The sequence below is a fragment of the Neolamprologus multifasciatus genome, chromosome 11, assembly GCF_963576455.1.
Source record: "Neolamprologus multifasciatus chromosome 11, fNeoMul1.2, whole genome shotgun sequence".
NCBI lineage: Eukaryota > Metazoa > Chordata > Actinopteri > Cichliformes > Cichlidae > Neolamprologus > Neolamprologus multifasciatus.
In genome coordinates this window covers 24,365,592-24,384,272 of record NC_140449.1, presented here as the reverse complement: position 1 = coordinate 24,384,272, position 18,681 = coordinate 24,365,592, and the positions used below count along the sequence as shown (strand labels likewise).

The 18,681-nt window shown below is 39.1% G+C and overlaps 3 protein-coding genes across 3 annotated transcripts; 1 reads left to right on the top strand and 2 right to left on the bottom strand.

The window, feature by feature from the left end:
* Nucleotides 1-1,436: 1,436 nt before the first annotated feature.
* LOC146508558 (trypsin-1-like) lies at nucleotides 1,437-3,112 on the bottom strand. Its single transcript, XM_085177564.1, has 6 exons — nucleotides 3,008-3,112; nucleotides 2,628-2,778; nucleotides 2,261-2,511; nucleotides 2,017-2,153; nucleotides 1,741-1,842; nucleotides 1,437-1,620 (listed from the first exon to the last, which is right to left on the bottom strand). The coding sequence occupies exons 1-6, from the start codon at nucleotides 3,045-3,047 to the stop codon at nucleotides 1,573-1,575; spliced, it is 729 nt and encodes a 242-aa protein (XP_085033690.1). The 5' UTR covers nucleotides 3,048-3,112; the 3' UTR covers nucleotides 1,437-1,572.
* Nucleotides 3,113-6,107: 2,995 nt separating this feature from the next.
* LOC146508557 (trypsin-2-like) lies at nucleotides 6,108-7,387 on the bottom strand. The gene is made up of 5 exons (XM_085177566.1): nucleotides 7,240-7,387; nucleotides 6,871-7,121; nucleotides 6,627-6,763; nucleotides 6,350-6,451; nucleotides 6,108-6,227 (listed from the first exon to the last, which is right to left on the bottom strand). Exons 2-5 carry the CDS (start codon nucleotides 6,878-6,880, stop codon nucleotides 6,180-6,182), a joined length of 297 nt encoding a protein of 98 aa, XP_085033692.1. The 5' UTR covers nucleotides 6,881-7,121; nucleotides 7,240-7,387; the 3' UTR covers nucleotides 6,108-6,179.
* Nucleotides 7,388-10,559: 3,172 nt separating this feature from the next.
* On the top strand, nucleotides 10,560-18,611 carry mrpl17 (mitochondrial ribosomal protein L17). Its single transcript, XM_085176571.1, has 3 exons — nucleotides 10,560-10,954; nucleotides 13,226-13,294; nucleotides 13,401-18,611. Exons 1-3 carry the CDS (start codon nucleotides 10,781-10,783, stop codon nucleotides 13,653-13,655), a joined length of 498 nt encoding a protein of 165 aa, XP_085032697.1. The 5' UTR covers nucleotides 10,560-10,780; the 3' UTR covers nucleotides 13,656-18,611.
* Nucleotides 18,612-18,681: the final 70 nt, after the last annotated feature.

Here is an 18,681-nt window from a genome sequence, read left to right as displayed (position 1 = left end):
ATACCAGTAATGAAGAGTTCTCTCCAAAAATCAAGAAAAGGAAGCCCCAACCAGATGAGAGTGTAACAAAATATGGTTCACTCCACTTGCCTGAAATGGTTAACAGTCCAAGGCATTTCAGTTGTAGAATGGTTGGGTGCAACAGTAAAACATATGTGAGATGTGGGAAGTGCCAAATGTTCCTTTGTGTCTCCAAATAAAAAAAATTACAGTACTTCCTCAGATATCATAAATGAATTGACTTTTGTGAAATAGAAAGCCCAGTGCAATCACTTGTTCCTGAACCAATGGCTTACAGCTAATGAAGTGTCAGTGACTTCTAAGTTGACCCATGATCTACATTTTTATGATATTGTTATATAAATAAGTTTTAATATCCTGCTTACAAAAATTTCAGTGGAGCATTTAATTTTCTTAAATAGCTCTTGAATTTTGTTAGTTTCACATTCGTGATCAATGAAGTCCCCTTGTGCACTGAAGTGCACATGTTGTAAAATTTAAATAAAATTAGTTAAAAACAATTTTGTTTTTGTAATGTGTTTTTTACCATCCCAACACTTGATTTATCTGAAAAAAATCAAAATCAAAATACTTTTTTTTCCCCTGGGTCTCAGGAGGATACGGTTAGGGATTATAGGTTTATTCAGTGTACTAGTGATGATGATTTATCCCTCACATGGATAATTACTTCAGCAGATAACAATTGAATTAATGCAGGGATACTTTTGCATAAAGTTTCTTAACCTAGCTTTGAAAAGGTACTGTTTAGGTATTAGGAATAGGTTTAATAGTAGGTTTACTGTTGTAAATAAGATGTTATTGTTATAAATTACTGTGCAGTGCTCGCTAGAATGTACATGCACTACAGCTGGTTTCTGTCTTAATTCTAACTCTGGCCACGTGTAAAGTTACACCATAAGAGTGACTGATGAGGATGTCTTGTGACAGTGGTAACAGGCTCTGCCAATCAATTGCCATTGCATGTTAGAAAGGAGTAAAAAGACCCTTAAAAGGAGCCCACCCTATATCCAGATGGCCTCAGATTCAGTCATACTTTTGTCCACAGAAAAGGTTTGAAGCAGATTACATGAACTTACCAAATATAAAAACTCAGAGACAGTCACTGGTCAAAATTAGATCAAAATTCTATTTATGGATACATAGACTGTTGTATAATTGGAAAACAATATATAAATATGTAATTTGTTATTACCAGTCCCAGATTATTGATTATTATATCAATCCCTTTCTAAACAGCAGCAGCAGTGGAAAATTGAAGAAGAGAGAAGATTTCAGCAGTTCAGATGATTTATGTACAAAGTAACTGCTTTTCTCCAACTTCTTAAATTCCAGGATGTGGTTGTAAAATGTTTGTTTTACTATTTTAAATATCAAAAAACAGTTTTGTAGGAACACAGAAGGCAAAAAAATGGAAGTCAAGGTGAATAACTTTATTTATTTATTTGATTTAGGTGGATTCTGACTGCAAGTTGTTTAGAACTCAACAATAACAATGGAGTTAAAATGATAGAAGAATTGCAGCAGAGTAGGAAAGAAGTTGAAGGATCAGACTTAATAGCTGGCCATGGTTTGCTGAATCCAGTCGTTGAAGATGCAGACCTGTGAATGGAAACAGATCAAGGTTTGTTATTAAAAAGAGGACGATGGGATGATGAACGTTCTACAATAAGAACTTAGTTTAAGATAGCCATTTACATTCAAGAAATTATTTAGCTTTACCTTGGTATAAACACCGGGGTGGTCCCTCTCAGCACATCCGTAGCCCCAGGACACAATACCCTGCAGCTCACCGTTGCACACAACAGGGCCACCAGAGTCACCCTGAAAATAAAAGTAAAGAAAACAAAGATGGATGCCAAGAAATAATTATTTAAATCTAATTAAATATAAGTTAAATGTGTTGTTGTCATTGTGGGATACATCCACTCTTGTGGCATTTTAAGAAAGGTTTACTATTCGAGAAGGAGACAGTTGCAGGTTTGACTTATTACATACCTGGCAAGAGTCCTTGCCTCCCTCCAGGTATCCAGCGCAGAACATGGAGTCAGTGATCATGCCAGGGTAGGAGTTATTACAATCACTGTAGGACAGGATGGGGATGTTCAGGCACTGCAGTCTGTCCCGATTAGCAGCTGCAATGTTTGAAACAGAGTATGGATGAAAAAAGATTCGTGCTGATGTAACCAAATGTCATGAAACATTTTTAACTTTAAACTGCTAACGTGCAGAAGTTACTCACTAGAGCTCATGGTGTTGCCCCATCCAGAGACCCTGCACATGGTGCCAGCGGGAGCACAGCTACTGGGCAGACCCACAGGCTGCACATAACTGTTGATTGAGGCAGGTTGGCTCAGCTGGATCAGCATGATGTCGTTGTCAATATTCCAGGAATCATACTGTGGATGGCGGATGACACGGGAGGAGTCGATGAACTGCTCAGTTCCCTCATTGACCTTAATGTCGTGCTCTCCCAGACGCACCTGGATACGACTGAAAACATTTGAAAAACAGAAAGAATAGATTCGAACACTCAGAAACTACCAAATAATAATGCGGATGACTCCCTTATGTAAATAAGATTTAAAATCTTGCTGAAAGATACTTACGACTCGTAGCAGTGAGCAGCAGACACAACCCAGTTCTGATTGATCAGGGAGCCACCACAGAAGTGGTAGCCAGAGTTCAGAGACACCTGATGGGGCTCAGAGTAAGGTGTGCACTCAAACCCTCCGACGATCTTGTCGTCATCCAGGGCAACTGAAAACACAAGTATAAACAAACTGTTTACTCCTACACTTTTACATCAGGAATGAAACATCTATGCTGTTTGATTTCCAGCCCAAAGTACATTGTATTTGATTAGAATCATTGTGAAGCTGCAGCCATGAGCAGCTAAAGTTATGTTGGATGAAGTTTTAGTCTAATAAGAAAAACATCTGCCAGTCAGAGAGGAAGACAATCTGCTCAGATAAAACTTCACACTCACAAGCAGCTCCAATGAGCAGAACAAAGACCAGAGACCTCATGATTGCTGAGTGATTCTGTCGATGAGAGGGCTTCACCTGGAGCTCTCATTTATATCCACAGGAGAGCTGCCCAGCTCTCTGAGCAATCCTATTGGTCAGCAAAGAGCCAATCTCTTGTGTGGCTCGTTGGGGTTGGTGATTTGTTTGAATAGAGATGGCTTATTTTTTAGAAACATCTTGATGTAAATCATGCACATAAATAGATTACTCTTTTGTATCATTGTATTCATCTATATTTTAACTGCTAGTAACTTATTGCAATTTTTTGTAATACTGGGAAAAGTTCATTTCAATCCTGCCAATATATGATGACAGTAATGAGCAGAATAGTGAAAAGGGATAGCTTTCTTCTTAGCAAATGAAGAAAATTTCAAAGGAATGTTTGAAAATGGGATTATTTTATTTCTTAAATAGTTTTTTGTGGTTGTTTCTGTAGCCTCGCAGACCTGAACTGTTTCACTTCAATAAGCACTTAAGGGTCACTTTTTCCCTATGCCCAGACTTTTATGCACTGACAGTGGAGCATGATATAATAACAAATAATAAAATACAAATTTAAATGTAGATTTTCATAAAACAATAGACTAATAAGTCAGCCCCTATTGTTTGAAATTAGTGTGTCTCTGGTCAGACTTCGACAAAGGTAAATATAATCTCTATATTTAGATATCTGGAACGCACTATCTCACATCTGTGTGTTTGACAGCACTTGAAAACTAAATTCACATTGGACACTGAAGTGCTGTGAGCAGCAAATTAAAAACCTTCTTACCTAAAGTAGGATTTCTTACAGTAAATATGAATCTGTGAAGGGGCGATCGTGGCTCAAGAGTTGGCAGTTCATCTTGTTATCAGAAGGTTGCTGGTTCGAGCCCCGGCTCCGACAGTCCGCTGTCCTTGGGCAAGACACTTCACCCGTTGCCTGGTGGTGGTCAGAGGGGTGCTGAATGACTATTTCAAGTAAAATTCAACAGCTTGAAAAGCAAGCAAAATTCGATGCATTACAGACAGCCCTGCTAATATGGAGGAACTACACCAGTAGCAAACAAGACTGGGGCAACACAAAGAGCCACTCATACAGGATGTTTCCACATGATGGAATTCAACGCTGGACATGGTTTCTTGTCTACTAAAGAATCAAGAGGCTGTCTCGCTGCTTTAGACAAACAAAAGCACAAGTTTGTCATTTTAACTCCATCAGAGCTGGTAAAACTGCAAAAGCTGATGGGGAGAAGGTTGAGCCGCGAAGGATACACCCAATCCATCCTTCAAATCTGGGGAAATAAAGGACGCATTTGTCAGCCGCATTTGGAGGAGTCTTCGAATTTGGGCAGCCTTTGTCATGTCGCTGTGTGATGTAATCGGCCTCAGGAGGATGCAGCCTCTGAATTTGGACACAGCTTTTGCATTCCAAGCAAAGGGGAACTTTTGTTAATGCACAATTTCCTGGTATAGATTACACTGATGCTCACATCAAAGCAACAATCAGAAGAAAGCCCGTTGCTAGGACTGATCGAAGGCAAAGTTCATTTCGAAAGGACTACCTGACAGAAGCCTTGATAAAAGCGTGGTTTTGTGCAAACTGTTTAAAAACTAGTTTGCATACCACCAAAGCACTTCAACCTTGGGGTACCATCTAAATACAAAACAGCAAGGACCGAAACTGTGGGAGCTGTTAGCACTAGCAGTCTCAGTCCGAGTACCAAAAAAGGTGTTGGCAGCCCAAACTTGATGAAATGACTGACTTCAGGTCTCCAAAAGTTGATTCAGTTCATCTGGACGTAGCGTTTTGTGGGAGAAACGTTTCGTCACTCATCCGAGTGACTTCTTCAGTCTCAGCTGACTGCAGGTTTCCCCAACCTTATAAACAGTACATCTGCATAATGACTGAAACCAGCCCACTGAGGGAACAATGGGCTGGGAGGTCAGTTCCTTAATCATAATTATGCAAATTCTCATGACCATTGATCAACAACCACTGACCAAAACCCACTGATCAAAGACCACTGATCAATGGCCATGAGTACCATTCACAGAGAGTTTGGGGAATGGCTGCAATCACAGCATTGTAAGATGGCGATTTACTTTCCTGGATGATTGAGAATGCATCAAGACTGACTTCAGGGCAAAATTAGTAAGTCAACATCAGACAACTTACAAATTCTCTTGCAAAATGGATTGCTCTGGACTGTAGACCACAATTGGTGGTAGAAGATAGGGGGTTAGACAATGTGCTACAGTTAGTGTCAGGTGATCCAACCGCACATGCCCAGTAAGGGTCTTATAGTATGAGAGAGAGTGGAAATTAATACATTTACAACAGCGATATAAAATAAAAAGAACAGTAAAAATTAAGTTAGTTAAAAACAGTAAAGTTTAGACTGATATTGTGTAAGAGAGACATACAAATTCCATTAATAAATAATATTTATACTATAAATGTAAGAAAAACAGCTGCATGAAAGTAGAATACAAAATATGTTTGGGATCTTATGCCTGGCAGGTGTGATCACCTATCACAGAGTAAAGAGTTGTTATACAGCTTTACAGAGAACGGTAGGAATGATTTCCCAAAGTGTTCTTTATTGCAGTGAGGTTGAATCAGTCTGATGGAGAAGGAGATCTGCCACCTCAGAAGTGTGAAATGGAGTGAGTGGAATGGGTTGTCCATGATGGAGGCCAGTTTGTTCAGTGTCCGCCTGTCCCTCACTGACTCAGTGACCTCCAAATTCTGACCAATGATGCTTCCAGCCTTGCGGATTAGTTTGTTGATCCTGCTGGCATCTCTGGCACTGATTTTATTTTTTTATTTTTTTTGTCAAACAATTTGCAGATAATCAGGTAAAACTAATGAAAGTCAAGGTGTATAACTTTCTGTGTGTGCCTTACATTTATATGAACAATGCTGTGAATGACTGTCTGCTACATCTTAAATAGCTGTTGGCTATCATGTCTATGTTAGTTCTTTATTGATTAAATGTATATATTGTAAAACAAATGACAAAACAGTACTCAATTTGTATGATTTTATTGATTTAGTTGACTGCATGTTATTCAGAACTCTACAGTAGAGCAGAGTTAAACTGGTTTTAAAAAATGCAGCCAAGCAGAGTGGTGATCAAAGGATCAGACTTAATAGCTGGCCATAGTTTGCTGAATCCAGTTGTTGAAGATGCAGACCTGTGAATGGAGACAGATTGAGATTTGTTATTGTAGACAGGATGATGAAGTTTAACTGAAGCCACACAATGTGAATTGAATATGACGTAACTGTTTAAATTAAAGAAAGCATATAGTTTTACCTTGGTATAGACACCGGGGTGGTCCCTCTCACCACATCCGTAGCCCCAGGACACAATACCCTGCAGCTCACCGTTGCACACAACAGGACCACCAGAGTCACCCTGAAAACAAAGTTAAAAAAAAACAAAGATGGATGTCAAGAAATAATTATTTAAATCTAATTAAATATAAATGAAATGTGTTGTTCTCATTGTGGGATACATCCACTCTTGTGGAATTTTAAGAAAGGTTTACTATTCGAGAAGGGGACAATTGCAGGTTTGACTTATTACATACCTGGCAAGAGTCCTTGCCTCCCTCCAGGTATCCAGCGCAGAACATGGAGTCAGTGATCATGCCAGGGTAGGAGTTATTACAGTCACTGTGGGACAGGATGGGGATGTCCAGGCACTGCAGTCTGTCCCGATTAGCAGCTGCAATGTTTGAAACAGAGTATGGATGAACAACGATTCATGCTGATGTAACCAAATGTCATGAAACATGTTTAACTTTAAACTGCTAACGTGCAGAAGTTACTCACTAGAGCTCATGGTGTTGCCCTATCCAGAGACGCTGCACATGGTGCCAGCGGGAGCACAGCTCCTGGGCAGAGCCACAGGCTGCACGTAACTGTTGAGGGAGGCAGGCTGGCTCAGCTGGATCAGCATGATGTCATTGTCAATATTCCAGGAATCATACTGTGGATGGCGGATGACACGGGAGGAGTCGATGAACTGCTCAGATCCCTCATTGACCTTAATGTCGTGCTCTCCCAGACGCACCTGGATACGACTGAAAACATTTGAAAAACAGGAAATTAGTATAAAACTCCCAATAAAAATTAATTTTGCACAACTCTGGTCTGAAAATCAGACCTGTAATCTTATAGATCTTATAGAAATATACTTACGATTTGTAGCAGTGAGCAGCAGACACAACCCAGTTCTGATTGACCAGGGAGCCACCACAGAAGTGGTAGCCAGAGTTCAGAGACACCTGATGGGGCTCAGAGTGAGGTGTGCACTCAACCCCTCCGACGATCTTGTCGTCATCCAGGGCAACTGAAAACACAAGTGTAAACAAACTGTTTGTTTTTGGAACCAGTCCAATTTATACACAGTTAATGCATGGCCTTTGTGTTGTGCAGCCACTCAATCATAACACAGACATAGAAAATGAACAACATCAGTCAGGATGTTGTAGGATCATTACACTGAACAGAGTCATGTTTGGCACAGGGGATGGGGTGTTTGGAAGCACTAACATGATGCCTTGGTGTAGGATAGCTTTTCTCAGCATGTCTATATCCCCAATATACAACATCTTGCAGCACAACTTTGCAGAAATCAGCACCTCCAGAGTCACCTTGAGAGAAAAACTTGGACTTACATGCAGTGAATCTTGATACTTGAACTCTGAACTTTTGCAATGCAATGCTCAGCCCTCAGCACTTTAAAGTAATTAAAACAAGTGGTTGGTCCAGTTTGAACGTATGTTGTCAGAAAAGCAGAAACATATCTGGCAGGAGCCTGCCTTCATCCAGGTATCCTTTACAGAATATGGTGTAGTCAACTACATTGGGGTATGCAATGTGACAGTAATCTTCAGACAGGATGGGAATTTCTGCACACTGAAGCCTGTCAGCAGCTGCAGCAAATACAAAAGAACATTGGGGATAATAGAGACTTTGCAAGTGGTCCCAGAAAAGGCACAGCCAGCGGGCAGAGCCACAGGCTGCACATACTGGTTGACTATGGCAGCTGAGCTTGAGCAGCCTGATGTCATTCACAAGTGCCAAACTTTCACAGAAGGCTTGTTGGATTATATGGAAAACACTAACAAACTCCTCATTACCCTCAGTGGCTCCAGTATGATGATCTCCCATACACAACTCCATGCAAAAGACAGACAATTGATTTTCTGTTCCTTTTTCCCATCAGTTGCATCAGTTCTCATTGACCAGGGAGAAACCACAGAAGACGCTTGATTGGGGCTGGGAGTAGGGCTCACACTCATACCCATCAACATCATCTGTGGACACAGAAATAGTAATTCATTTGTTGCACTATAGAAACATGCACAGTGCACAAGACACCGTCTGCACTTGCAAGCAACTTCAATTAGCAAAATGAAAACCAGAGATTTCATGGCTGACATTGTATCCTTTTACGTCACTTCAGTCTTTATCCTGTGATAGCCAGTCAACTAAAACACACAAATTGATAGTGAGGTGTAAACCAGACACGGGTGGTCCATTCCAGACTTGTAAGGCTTCTAAATCTAACCCCATATGGCTGCAACATATGGATTGTTCACATAACACCTTTACTCAAGGCCGAGTTCAGAACTCAACCATAAAAGAAATATGCAGCAGTGAGAAATCAAATATAGGACAACATGTAACTATTCTTATAGCAAAAATGATTGCAGCATAATGGATGACTCAAATTAATTCAGACCCATTCAGAAATTCAGAAATTTAGATTTGAATAATCAATGTATCAGTAATACAGAGGTTTGCTGCTGATTTCTAACTGCTGTGTGACAATTAACAATCCTGCAGTCCTGCTACTAAAAAAAAAAGTCATTAATATTTATCATGACTAATTCCAGCTGTTACATTTTTTAAAAGTAGGAATACTTTAATGTAATTTAACCTATACCAGAGTAACTTTGGGAATTCCACATAAAGCAGGATGCAGTTCTTTATTTTCACATCTTATTAATATCTTTTTTCATTTTAATATTTACATTTATGCTGTCAAACAAATAGCTCATTTATAATATTTAATTATAAGCAATAATTTTGATAATCATCTTTAGTCAAGAAGAAAGTTAATTAACTAAATATTACTCTGCCTTGCAATTACATAAAAGAACAAATCCAATGCATATTCTAACAAATGATTGGTCTTTTCTTGTTTGCTTGAAACAACATTTTTTGTTGGTTTATCAAAAAAAAAAAATTATGTGGGTTAGGAAACATTCTGCAGCTACTGTTGTGAACATGGCCATCTGGAGTGCAACAGGCTACAGCCAAGTCAAGGTTAGTGATTAGTGATTAGTGAAGTACATTTTGCTGTGCTTGCGTCCTATATAGAAGGTATGGCTGTAAAAGTTTCATACATATAGTTTCATAGCTAGATAGCTAGATAGATTTGAAACTCATTCAAATATCGGTCGCTTACCTTGCTCTCAGAGTGTTGTGCCTTTGGGGCTTATGGATGTACTGACAAAACAAATCCTGGCATTTATATCAAAGTAATGCACAGAGACCGGGACCATTTCTTTAACCTAAACCACTATCACCTATTTAATGTATGCAGCTGGTTATGCATACCAGCAAACTTTGCTCCCCGACCCTTAAAAGGATAAGCAGAAGAGAATGGATGCATGGATTCAATCTGTATTTTTGTGATAGAAATTCTCCAAATTCCCATTGGTCCTATTAAATCCACGAGTCATGTCTTGGGAGGTTTATTCATTACTATGTCAAAGCTTTCATATTAGCATTTGTTGAAAGCATAGACTGGTCAGTAACTCCTTCTCGTGTCAATCAGTCACATCATTTATTGGTTCTTATGCCTTTCAAACAGTATCTTATGCCTTTCAAACAGGAAAATCTGTGATACAAAAACCTGTACATTTCAAAATAATTCTTCTATACAAAGAACAATATTTGTTCCTCTTTAAAGCAAACTACTATTATTAAGTAGTTGTCATTGTCAAAACCTTCTATTATACATCTATACCACACAACACTCAGATACAGCCCTTTCAGGTGTATCTGTACTCTACTTCTGTCTTGACTCAGTGGTGAATGAGTCTAGTTCAGTCCAGCTAACCCTTTTAAAATCAGCCTGCAAACTCTTGGGTTAATAATGCTCTGATAGTTTATCATTTAAAAAAACCTTTCTACCACTGAAACAACCTTTTTGGGGTGGCATCTGAAAAAAGTTCAGCAATTTTGAAACAGGAATAAGTCGAAATTTTGAGACTGGATCATAACCTTTTGGGTCGTGGGAGGCTAAGAGTTATCTAGATATGAATAGTTTCGTAACATTCATCAGTTTACACAGTTTACATGCACACACGCAACAACAGTATAACAATACTTTTTAACCAAACAAACAAAAACATATAGAGAAGGTGTTTTTTAAAAAGGACCCCAGTTGTAGCAATAGACCGTGAGGTAGCGGCGGTGTTAAGCGGAACTATCTTCTAGCAATTTCGCGACCCAGTCGGACGTATTAGCCGACGTACCACCAATGTCAACTCTAGCACATATATCGTTGATATATGTGACCTCCGGAATATTTCTAACATTTAGGTAACCTGCTCTATTTTGCGTATAAACAGTGGTTTAGGTAGATTATATTCTAAACGTGTCTTTGCTTTTTAAGTTTTATTTCGTCTGACGCGGGCTCTCGTAGGCGAAGCTATCCGACAAAATGCGCCCCACGTTGCAAATGTTGATCTCCCACGGCCGGATGGCCCGGAGGATGGGTTTGGGCCCGCGGTCCAGGATCGACATGCTGCGCAACATTTTGACAGGACTGGTCCGACACGAGAGGATAGAAACCACGCTGGCCCGAGCAGATGAAGTCCGCTTCTACGCCGAAAAGGTGACCATGTGAGGAACCAGTATGCTTAGAAACGGTGAAATCTAACAGTATCTGAGTAGTTCTAATTAGCCAAATTCAATATGAGTAATTATTAATAACATTATTATTTAATCTGCGGGGATGCCTTTCTAATAAGGCCAGTACAGTTATTAGGTAGAAACACGTGGACTCGCATCTTAAGAGGATAGTTACACCCACAGCAGCTCACTAATGTTACTAACATAACAATTAATATAAACAACGTTTTAATTAATCTGTTCATATTGGCCAGTGCAGCACTCGGGTCACTCTCCGGTCAGCTGAAACAGACACGTTCTTCCAACCAATCAATGAAATGAACGCTTGGTGGTTTTCACAGCTTATTGTTTCCACTGCAGATTGTGAAAATACACATTCATTCATTCATAAGCCTGCACCGTCTGACTGAGATCTGAGCCGAGTGAAGTTCTGCTGTAATGTGGAAGCAATGCAAGACAAGCATAAAGCGAAAAGCAAACTAGTAACTTCTGTTGGGGTTTTCTAGTAACTAGAAAACCCCAACAGTAACTTCTCTGAATTTCTGCCCAGTGTTGATGTCTTGCTAAAAAACGATTGCTTGCGATTGTTTGTATGTTTCCTATGCTTCTATTGGTAAATAGGCTGTATATAGACAATATTAAAGGAGTTTTATAAGTAATTTATATATTAAATAAGTGACCTTTTTTGTAAGCAAAAAAAGTAATCTCTGTACTATTGTACCTACTATCAAAACAGTACTTCTTGGCTACTTAAAATATTTATAATACCACTGCTATGTTATGTTTTGACTGCAATTTCTGCAGCTTTCTTGGCCATTTTGCCAAAACTGATTGTAGCTTTTACCTTTCCACTTCTTTCTGGCTCCAAATGTCTTGATATGATTTGTGAGAATACCCCACCCACCCCCCAGAATAACAAAAAGAGTATAAAAAATACTTCCACAGCAAGAGCAGGTAGCGGATCACTGGTGCTGTGGAATATTGACTAACAGGTGTATCCACTCCCAAAGGGGCACATATTAGTGTTTCTGCACACGCCTGCCCTACAGCAGCATGGGATGAGGTGTGCACATGCCTCTCAAAACATCTGTTCCCCACTGTGGTTAGGGTTAGGCTTTCTCATGTCGCACCTTCCACTGGATTAGAGACATGTCTCTAACTGCCTTTTATCTTATAGGGATCCTTTATTTGCATTGAACACGAATAGTGCTTAGTGAGTCCTGGTGTGTAGTTTAAATTGGGTTTAGATGTGTGTGAAGCAAACTCAAGTTTCATCATATTGCGGTAATGGAGAACCCCTGTGTGGGAAATTTGTGCATATAGTATGTCACTGAGCAGTTTGCTACTTAAACATTTTGTGTTAAAAATTGATATACTTGGATTTAACCATTCAGTTGATAGTAACCGGTTATGCATATTAATATGTGTGCATGTCTGCACTGTGTAGACTCCTACTGAGTGTTATTAGAAGGAAGTTGAAATAGTTTTGCTCATCCCTGTTTAGAAGTTGTTTTTCATATAAAAATAACCCTTTATTGCATTAAAATTGTTCTAACTCTAAAACTTTGCCTTATTCAGTATGCAGACATCTGTGAATATGTAAATTGGTCTTCGCCACACGTCTTGGCTCCGCACTCGCAAAACTGAGTGTTTTAGAGGATCCTGACAAAATATACAGAGCCTGTACCACACTGAGAATTAGCAAGTTTCAGCTATTAAAGTGAATCAAAACATGTTAATACAAATATAACAATTAAATAGAATAACACTTGTAAGAAAGGTTTGTTTTTCCCCTCTCTCAGGGCAACATCACAAGTTGTCAAGTCAAATTAATCATCACTTCTTTGCTCTCTGCTTTCATGTGGATCAGTGTAAGACACGGATGAGATGACGAAACTCACGCAACTGTAAATGACAGAAAAAGCAGCAGATTCTCACACTTAACTGAAACAAAACAAGTACACACAGATAACATGAGCCCTGCCCTAATATTCGGTATATGTGTGAAATCCTGACTGCCTGAATTTGTGATTTTCATTTTAATTAGCATACTGCAATAGTAGCTGTTTTTGTTTTGTTTTTTAAATTTGTTTTATTTGTTCATGACTTCTAGCATATGGTATGAAACATGGTACGAACTTCTTAACAAGGTTTCAAAACCTTATATTTTTTGAAAGAGGTCTTTAATTCATTTTCTTTGACATGCGTCTGACTTTCGATGTTTTCTTTTATCTTTTCTTTTTTTTCCCTTTAGCTGGTAGACTATGCCAAAAAGGGAGACACTGATGAGAAGGCGATGAAAATGGCCAGTTTTTGGCTGACGGTATGTGTCTGCAGCTCTTCTTCACTTTGTAAAGATAATAACCGTGTAGCTCTGAATATAAAACAGTTGATGTGAAGCTTATTTTAAGTATGCTTCCTCTCTTCAGGAGAAGGATCTGGTCCCAAAGCTCTTCAAGGTCCTGGCTCCACGGTTTGAGAACCACTCAAACAGCTACACACGGCTGGCACGCATCCCCAACAGACAGAACCTGGACAGAGCTAAGATGGCTGTTCTGGAGTACAAAGGCAACCCTTTCCCACCCCTTTATCCTGCAAAAAAGGAAAATGAACTGACTCTTATCAACCAGCTCCTCAAAGGCTACAGAGAGGACAGGGCACAACAGTTAGACACAAAGCCGTAGTTGCCACCATGGAGATGGATCAAAGATTGCCGAAGGGTGATTGTGGGGTACTGAAATGCTCCTGAAGAGCCACTTGCATATTCTGCAGACTGTGGCTTAAAGACACTGATGCAGTTCTTTACCAAAAGAAGCCACAGCTCTGTAAAGTATTTCTGATTGTGTATTAATAAATATTATTTCTTAAGATAAGCAAGAAATGTTTGGTTTTCCTTTGATTGTTAATGAATCCAGATTCATGCTGTTGAGCATTCATAAATAGGTTCACAAATAAACTGCTTTTCTTGTGTGGTGATTGTGGTTATAATTTTAAAAGAGTCAAAGTAATGATCAAAATTGTGCTACTCTATAACTGCATATTCCATATCTCCTGTTTATAACAGAGTATGACTCTTATAAATTGGTTGTTTTCAAGCACAAGCAATGTTACTATTATTTTTGGACACGTCATCAATTTTCTGAAGGCGTTACAGGATGCATAGCGCTCCTTGTGACATATACACCAATCAACCACAACATTAAAACCTCCTGAATTACATTACACGGCTCTCCTCGAGCTGGCAAAATAGCTCTGACCTGCTGGGGCATGGGACCTCTGGGAGAGTTCTGTGGTGAATGGCAGTAGATGATTGTGAGTCCTGTGGGTTGCACAGTGGAGCCTCCGTGGAATGGGATTTGTAATGGCGCATTCCACGGATGTTCGATTGGACTGGGATCTGGGGAGTTTGGAGGCTGGGTCAACCCCTTGAACTCTTTGTCAAGTCCCCTGAGCTGTTGCACTTTTTGCGGTGTGCCAGAGCTCATTGTCCTGCTTGGTATGGGCACTGCAGCGTTAGGGTATGTTTGTCCTGCAGTACTGTTTAGGTGCGCGATGCATGTTAAAGTAACCCCATGAACAGCAGCAATCAGTTTACCAGTAGTACAGTGCACTGTAACAAGGCAAGTAATGTCATTTACATATGACTGGTTTTAACCCTGTAAAGCCTGAACAATTAAATAATTGCCAGAAAATTCAGAGTGTTGACTGATCCTTCTAACAAAAAACTGAAATTAAAACTAGCAATTTACATATATGAGTTTTAATATATATACTTTTTGCTACATCTGTTATTTTTGCGCAGTTTATGTTTTTCAGGATAAGGATCGCAGTGATGATGTAAAAGTCTCTAAACTTCAAATATAATACATGTGGCAGGGTTATACAGGGTTGCCCTCATGTGCAAATTGGTGTAATTCCAGTTTAAAGGAGGATTTCTGGACAGTACGTTGTCTCTAAGTTCTCTTCACTAATCGTTTTCCAGTCTTGTAGTTAATGTCAGTATAGACAAGGTTGAAGCAGTGATTCAGCCACCTGAGTCACGTCTATTGACATGCAACAGTACAGACAATGGTAGACACGCCATATATAAAATTAGTCAACACCGGATGGACAGCGGAACTAACACAAGGAATTATGGACATGTTCAAATTTCATTTATATAAAGCACAACTGTACAATCACTAGCCATCTTGTTAGGTACACCTGTTCAGCGACTCACTGTTGCAAATATCTAATCAGATAATGTGTGGCAGAAGCTCAATTCATTCATGGCAGAGGGGCTGGTCTGAGTATTTCAGAAACTGCTGATCTACTCTGATTTTCCTGGACCACCATGATCAGAACAACTCTGAATGCACAACATGTTGAACCTTGAAGCAGATGGACTATAGCAGCAGAAGTTCACACCAGGTGCACTGCTGTCAGAAACAGGAAGCCAAGGCTACAATTTGCACAGACTCACTAAAACTAAGTAACAAAAGATGTCCTGGTCTTGATTTCTGTTGCAACATTTTGATGGGAAGGTCAGAATTTGGCACAAACAGTGTAATTTACATGTCACAATCTGAGTATTGTTGCTCGCCCTTTATGAGCACGATGTACCCGTCTGCTGGTGGATGCTTCCAGCAGGATAGCATCACAATGCATTTCCTCAAACTGGTTTCTTGAAAATAGAAATTAGTTCACTGCACTCAAATTGCCTGAACAGTCACCAGACCTCAATCCAACAGAGCATCTTTGGGTTCTTCAGGAACTCTGTGATATTATGTCAATAAGGACCAAATCTCTCAGGATTGTGTCAAGCACCTTGTTGGATCCATGTCACAATAAATTAATGGAGTTCTGAAGACAAAACAGGGTCCAAAACGATAACTAGTCAAATGTACCTACTAAAGTGGCAGCCAGTCTCACATCTAAGACCTAAATTTACAAAATAATGGCCTGCATCTTCCCTCCACCATCCTGATATTAGTGCCTTTGCATATACACTACTTCATACTGACAAATCCCTAATACAATGTGTCACATGTCACCAGTGAAAATTACACTTTTTCTGGGAACAATAACAGCGGTGATTCATGTGCTCAAATTGTCAGTTTATTGCTTACTAGACTATAAAAGTGCACCTTTTGGTATACAGTGTTTATCATTTAGGGAGCAGTGAATGACTCAGTGTGGAAGCACATGTGTAACTAATAACATTAACCATGGCTCCAGCAATAGCTGTGTATTTTTAAACTGAAGAAAAAAAATCCATCCTCTTATCCAATTCAGGATCACAGCTGGGCTGGACAGGCTGCCAGTCTATTGCAGAGCTAACACAAAGAGACAGATAACCACTCAGTCACCGGTTACTCTAACATGGCTTTAAACCAGGCACCTTCTTGCTGGGAAGCAACATTGCTATCTATCACACTGCTCATTACCAAGCATTATATTTTTTCATTTTTTCTCTGAAGACTGTTACATTAGTCATATTGAAAGGTTGTGTCTCTACCTGAAACTCAAACACAGACACTGGCATTTTGTTGTGGCTCTGTACCTCAGGGGTCACCAAACAGGATATTGGCAGTGACTGCGAAACAATTAGGCTAGCCTACATCAGATTGTGAGCAGGCTGGAGTCTGTCCCTGTGGTGTTTTACTTTAATGGACTTGTAATGAGAACAGATTCTAAATTTGATTTACAGATATTAGATTTACTCCTTTGGACACGTGCCCTTGTCCTAACTGGATCGTAACACAGGAGCCATATAACACAAAGCCAGGCAAAGCCTCTAATAAAACCAAAGATTTTTTTTATTATTTTGGCAAAAAGTGTATATGTACAGCTTATTTAGAATTATTATTTGACACCATTAAAATGCATTTGACGGTGCTTTAGTGATGTGCTCTTAACCAGATCACTCTGAGTAGCCTAAAAGCTGTGCTGTTTTCTGTCATGCATACACAATCTCTTTTCTTTGCGCTCTGTTCCCAGTTCTTTGTGTCATTTCTGTAATTAAAAGTCATTATAAACAAGGTTGAAGCAGGGATACATTTCAGTAAGTATATCGAGTATCACCCAGTTTCTTATCAGTCAAGTCATGGCAACCATAACAATGGTCAACATCTGACAAAATGTCAGACATGCCAAATACAAATCAGAAACATAATCAGAAATAACAGCTAATACTCCAATTCAAGTATCATTCAGCTGCACAGACCAAGTTACACCTCTGATTACACTCTTACAAGGTACACACCACAGTCCTAACGTTGCCTAAACTCCATTACAGAAAGATTGCCAGTGACACATCTGTGGATAATTAGCAGAGCCACAGATTTTATAAGCCAGAAATGAATGAAAAGTCGAGATTAAAAAAACACTGAATTTGTCAAGTGTACTCAGTCTCAATGACACCCTTACATAATTCTTACCAGCATGTGAGACTCAGTGTTGCGTTACACTGACTAAGCATGAAACGTTAACTTCAAACGTTTGGACAGTTGATGGCGTTTTTGGACTGTATTTACAGGTGTATGCATGTGGAATAGTACTCGATGTTGTAGGAATACAGGTTTCAAAGCAGTCTTATAAGGTGACATCATCACGAATAAACAGACTAAGACCAGGAACATTAAAGTGCTCCATGCAGGACAGACAAAATGTACACGGTATCTGTTTCACAGTTCATCTACAAGGGTTTTTTTTTTGTTGTTTTTTCTTGTTATAGCTCAATATTAGGGGATACAAAACTAGTAATATTTGTTCGGCTTCTCACACTGGGTAACTTATTCAGGCGCGAGAACCCGACAAATATAATATTCGTGTTTCAGGATTGAGACAGAGGTGAGAATGAAGTTACTTGTATTCTATAAAAAAAGGCAGCCTCCAGCTTTTAAGTCATGGATGTGTCAGATGTAAGCAAGCCAAAGAGAGGCAAAAAGAAAAATTGACAAAAAGGTATACTAGAGTAATTCCAGTAACTTGAAAATCACCCCTGTCCTTGTGCTGTATTGCATCAGTACATTCACCAACGTCTACATACACAGAAATGACTTTTTTTTTTTTTTCAACAGGCATATTCTGTACTCTAGTGAAAATTCAACCAAAGAAAAAAAAACAAAAAACAATATAACATTTGTTTTATATTGTGTCTCAAACAGCGCAAGACGCTTTTGACTGGAGTAACAACAGAGTTTATCCAGTCGAAATATACTGAAGCTTATTGTATGCATTTACAAAATGAAAGAGTTCAATACACACAATATGCAAATATTGTGTGGTCATGTTGAGTACATATAATCAGTGTTTTTAAGACAGGAAATACAATACAAACATGCGTGTTTTTACAAGCACTGTACCTAGGAGTGCCCACAGTAAACGTGACATTTACAGTTACACATCAGCATATCAATCCAGTATAGCCAGCTGCAATGGAGGCATATAAGAATATAAATAAACCGAACAGATTTCGTATAGAGTAAATGTATCTATGCTTTATCAAACAGTGTCAAAAATAAAAAAAAAATCCTTTTTTAGATTAACCCAGAACATGTAATGGCATGATGTTTCTCTATGGTCACAGCACCAACTACAATTTAATGATGTGGAAAAAACAAAAATAAATCTTTCTTTCTTCAAAAAATAAAATAAAACTATGTAGATTGGTAGCACTCACCGGGTTTAGCTATTTACAAACTCTTTCAGGCACACCATCAATGCCTC

What these genes read in the sequence shown, in the direction of transcription:
- LOC146508558 (XM_085177564.1), bottom strand. Translation starts at nt 3,047, where the DNA reads ATGAGGTCTCTGGTCTTTGTTCTGCTCATTGGAGCTGCTT. An exon ending in GGGCAACACCATGAGCTCTA is followed by an intron (nt 2,154 to 2,260) that starts GTGAGTAACTTC and finishes CAAACATTGCAG; the next exon opens with CTGCTAATCGGGACAGACTG. An exon ending in GAGGCAAGGACTCTTGCCAG is followed by an intron (nt 1,843 to 2,016) that starts GTATGTAATAAG and finishes TTTTATTTTCAG; the next exon opens with GGTGACTCTGGTGGCCCTGT.
- LOC146508557 (XM_085177566.1), bottom strand. An exon ending in GAGGCAAGGACTCTTGCCAG is followed by an intron (nt 6,452 to 6,626) that starts GTATGTAATAAG and finishes CTTTGTTTTCAG; the next exon opens with GGTGACTCTGGTGGTCCTGT. An exon ending in ACCCCGGTGTCTATACCAAG is followed by an intron (nt 6,228 to 6,349) that starts GTAAAACTATAT and finishes CTCCATTCACAG; the next exon opens with GTCTGCATCTTCAACAACTG.
- mrpl17 (XM_085176571.1), top strand. Translation starts at nt 10,781, where the DNA reads ATGCGCCCCACGTTGCAAATGTTGATCTCCCACGGCCGGATGGCCCGG. An exon ending in TCCGCTTCTACGCCGAAAAG is followed by an intron (nt 10,955 to 13,225) that starts GTGACCATGTGA and finishes TTTTCCCTTTAG; the next exon opens with CTGGTAGACTATGCCAAAAA. An exon ending in TGGCCAGTTTTTGGCTGACG is followed by an intron (nt 13,295 to 13,400) that starts GTATGTGTCTGC and finishes TCCTCTCTTCAG; the next exon opens with GAGAAGGATCTGGTCCCAAA.